The 1508-nt window shown below is 31.8% G+C and overlaps 1 protein-coding gene across 1 annotated transcript; it reads left to right on the top strand.

Annotated features, from left to right (window-relative positions):
* Nucleotides 1-1508, top strand: LOC135763511 (Golgi-associated plant pathogenesis-related protein 1-like). The gene is made up of 5 exons (XM_065275346.2): nucleotides 1-85; nucleotides 179-202; nucleotides 316-525; nucleotides 833-910; nucleotides 1351-1508. Exons 1-5 carry the CDS (start codon nucleotides 1-3, stop codon nucleotides 1506-1508), a joined length of 555 nt encoding a protein of 184 aa, XP_065131418.2.

Below are 1508 nucleotides of genomic sequence, written 5' to 3'. Positions count from 1 at the left end.
ATGGACATCAACACTTGTGGACAGCTTTACATCGACCGAAGCCAGCGAAAGCAGACATATCCTTACAACTCTACAAGAACAGAAGGTATTATCATGATCATGATGAATAGTCACTTAAGATATTGAAAGATATTCATTGTAATTCATATTAACACATTAATTGCCTATTTCTTTCCAGTGAAGTCTTTGGTGACCATGGCAAGTGCGTCAACAGTTTTTATATATTTCTGCATTGTTTAAAAGTTTACAAAAATAGTATTATACGATTAAAAAAAAAATTAATTGCTGATGTGGTCTGTGATTGATTCTCAATAGATGAGAGCTACAAGAAAGTGTTCCTGGAGACCCACAACCAGTACAGGAGGAAACATCAAGCCCCAGACCTGAAAATGAGTGAGGCGCTGTGTAGATCTGCTCAAAAATGGGCAGATCACATACTCAGTACGAAGACCCTTGGACACAGTGACACAGACAATGGGGAAAATGTATATTATGCTTTTAGCTCCAACCCAAAGCCGCAGACAGGTAACTTCTGCATCTTATTACATACAAATACACAGCTTATATACAGTCAAACTGAAAATTATTATTTTTTACTAGTGAGTGCAGGACACTATACAGTAGTGATAAAGTCAACTGTGACGTATTATACCCAGGCACTCTTCATACTACCAGTAAAATGAATAAATATTTGTTTCCAAAATTAGACAACTTGACATGACTGTGTTTTGCTTAAGTGTTATTTTTTGACAGTGACAGTTTAACTCCTTTATAAAAACTGTGATAATGTATGAAATGTTTATGATGTCTGTATAAATGGTTTGTATTTCAGGTAAAGAGGCTGTAGACAGTTGGTATAGCGAGATTAAAGATTACAACTTTGGAAAACCAGGAAATCAACCAAAGACAGGTATTGAAAATTTGGTAAAACTTTACAATAAGGTTGAATTTGTTAACATTAGTTAATTAGCTAACATGAACTAACAATGAACAATATTTCTACATTATTTATTTATCTTATTAAAGTGTGTGTTATTTTTAAGTATTTGCTAATACATATTTCAAAACAAATAGTGTGTTAACATTAGTTAATGCACCATGACAAAGCATGCATTAACAAAGATACAACTATATTTTTTTAATGTTAGTTTATGCTTATGCATTTCCTAATGTTAACAAATAAAACCGTATTGTAAAGTGTTACTGAAACTTTCAGACTATGAAAAGCTTCCTTTATATTTTGTATTTATTTTCTTACATATTAACAATTAAAACAAAATTAAAATTTCCTGAAAATAATTTTTTATTGTTGTAATGTTTTTCTTTTTATATTGTATATATCATTTGCAGGACACTTTACCCAAGTTGTGTGGAAATCAACAACAGAGCTTGGAGTAGGAATGGCTACTGATGGAAAGACTATTTTTGTTGTTGGTCAATACAGTCCTGCTGGAAACATAACCAATGCTGGTTACTATGAGAAAAATGTTCTACCTGCATGTAAATAA

This window comes from Paramisgurnus dabryanus, chromosome 16, assembly GCF_030506205.2.
Source record: "Paramisgurnus dabryanus chromosome 16, PD_genome_1.1, whole genome shotgun sequence".
Taxonomy (NCBI): domain Eukaryota; kingdom Metazoa; phylum Chordata; class Actinopteri; order Cypriniformes; family Cobitidae; genus Paramisgurnus; species Paramisgurnus dabryanus.
Note: the sequence above shows the minus strand (reverse complement) of the source record. Positions and strands in the feature narration are given on the sequence as shown.

Bases quoted from the DNA above. Each gene is read 5' to 3' on its own strand.
- LOC135763511 (XM_065275346.2), top strand. From the start codon at position 1: ATGGACATCAACACTTGTGGACAGCTTTACATCGACCGAAGCCAGCGA. The intron at 86-178 runs GTATTATCATGA...ATTTCTTTCCAG, and splicing joins CAACTCTACAAGAACAGAAG to TGAAGTCTTTGGTGACCATG. The intron at 911-1,350 runs GTATTGAAAATT...TATCATTTGCAG, and splicing joins AGGAAATCAACCAAAGACAG to GACACTTTACCCAAGTTGTG.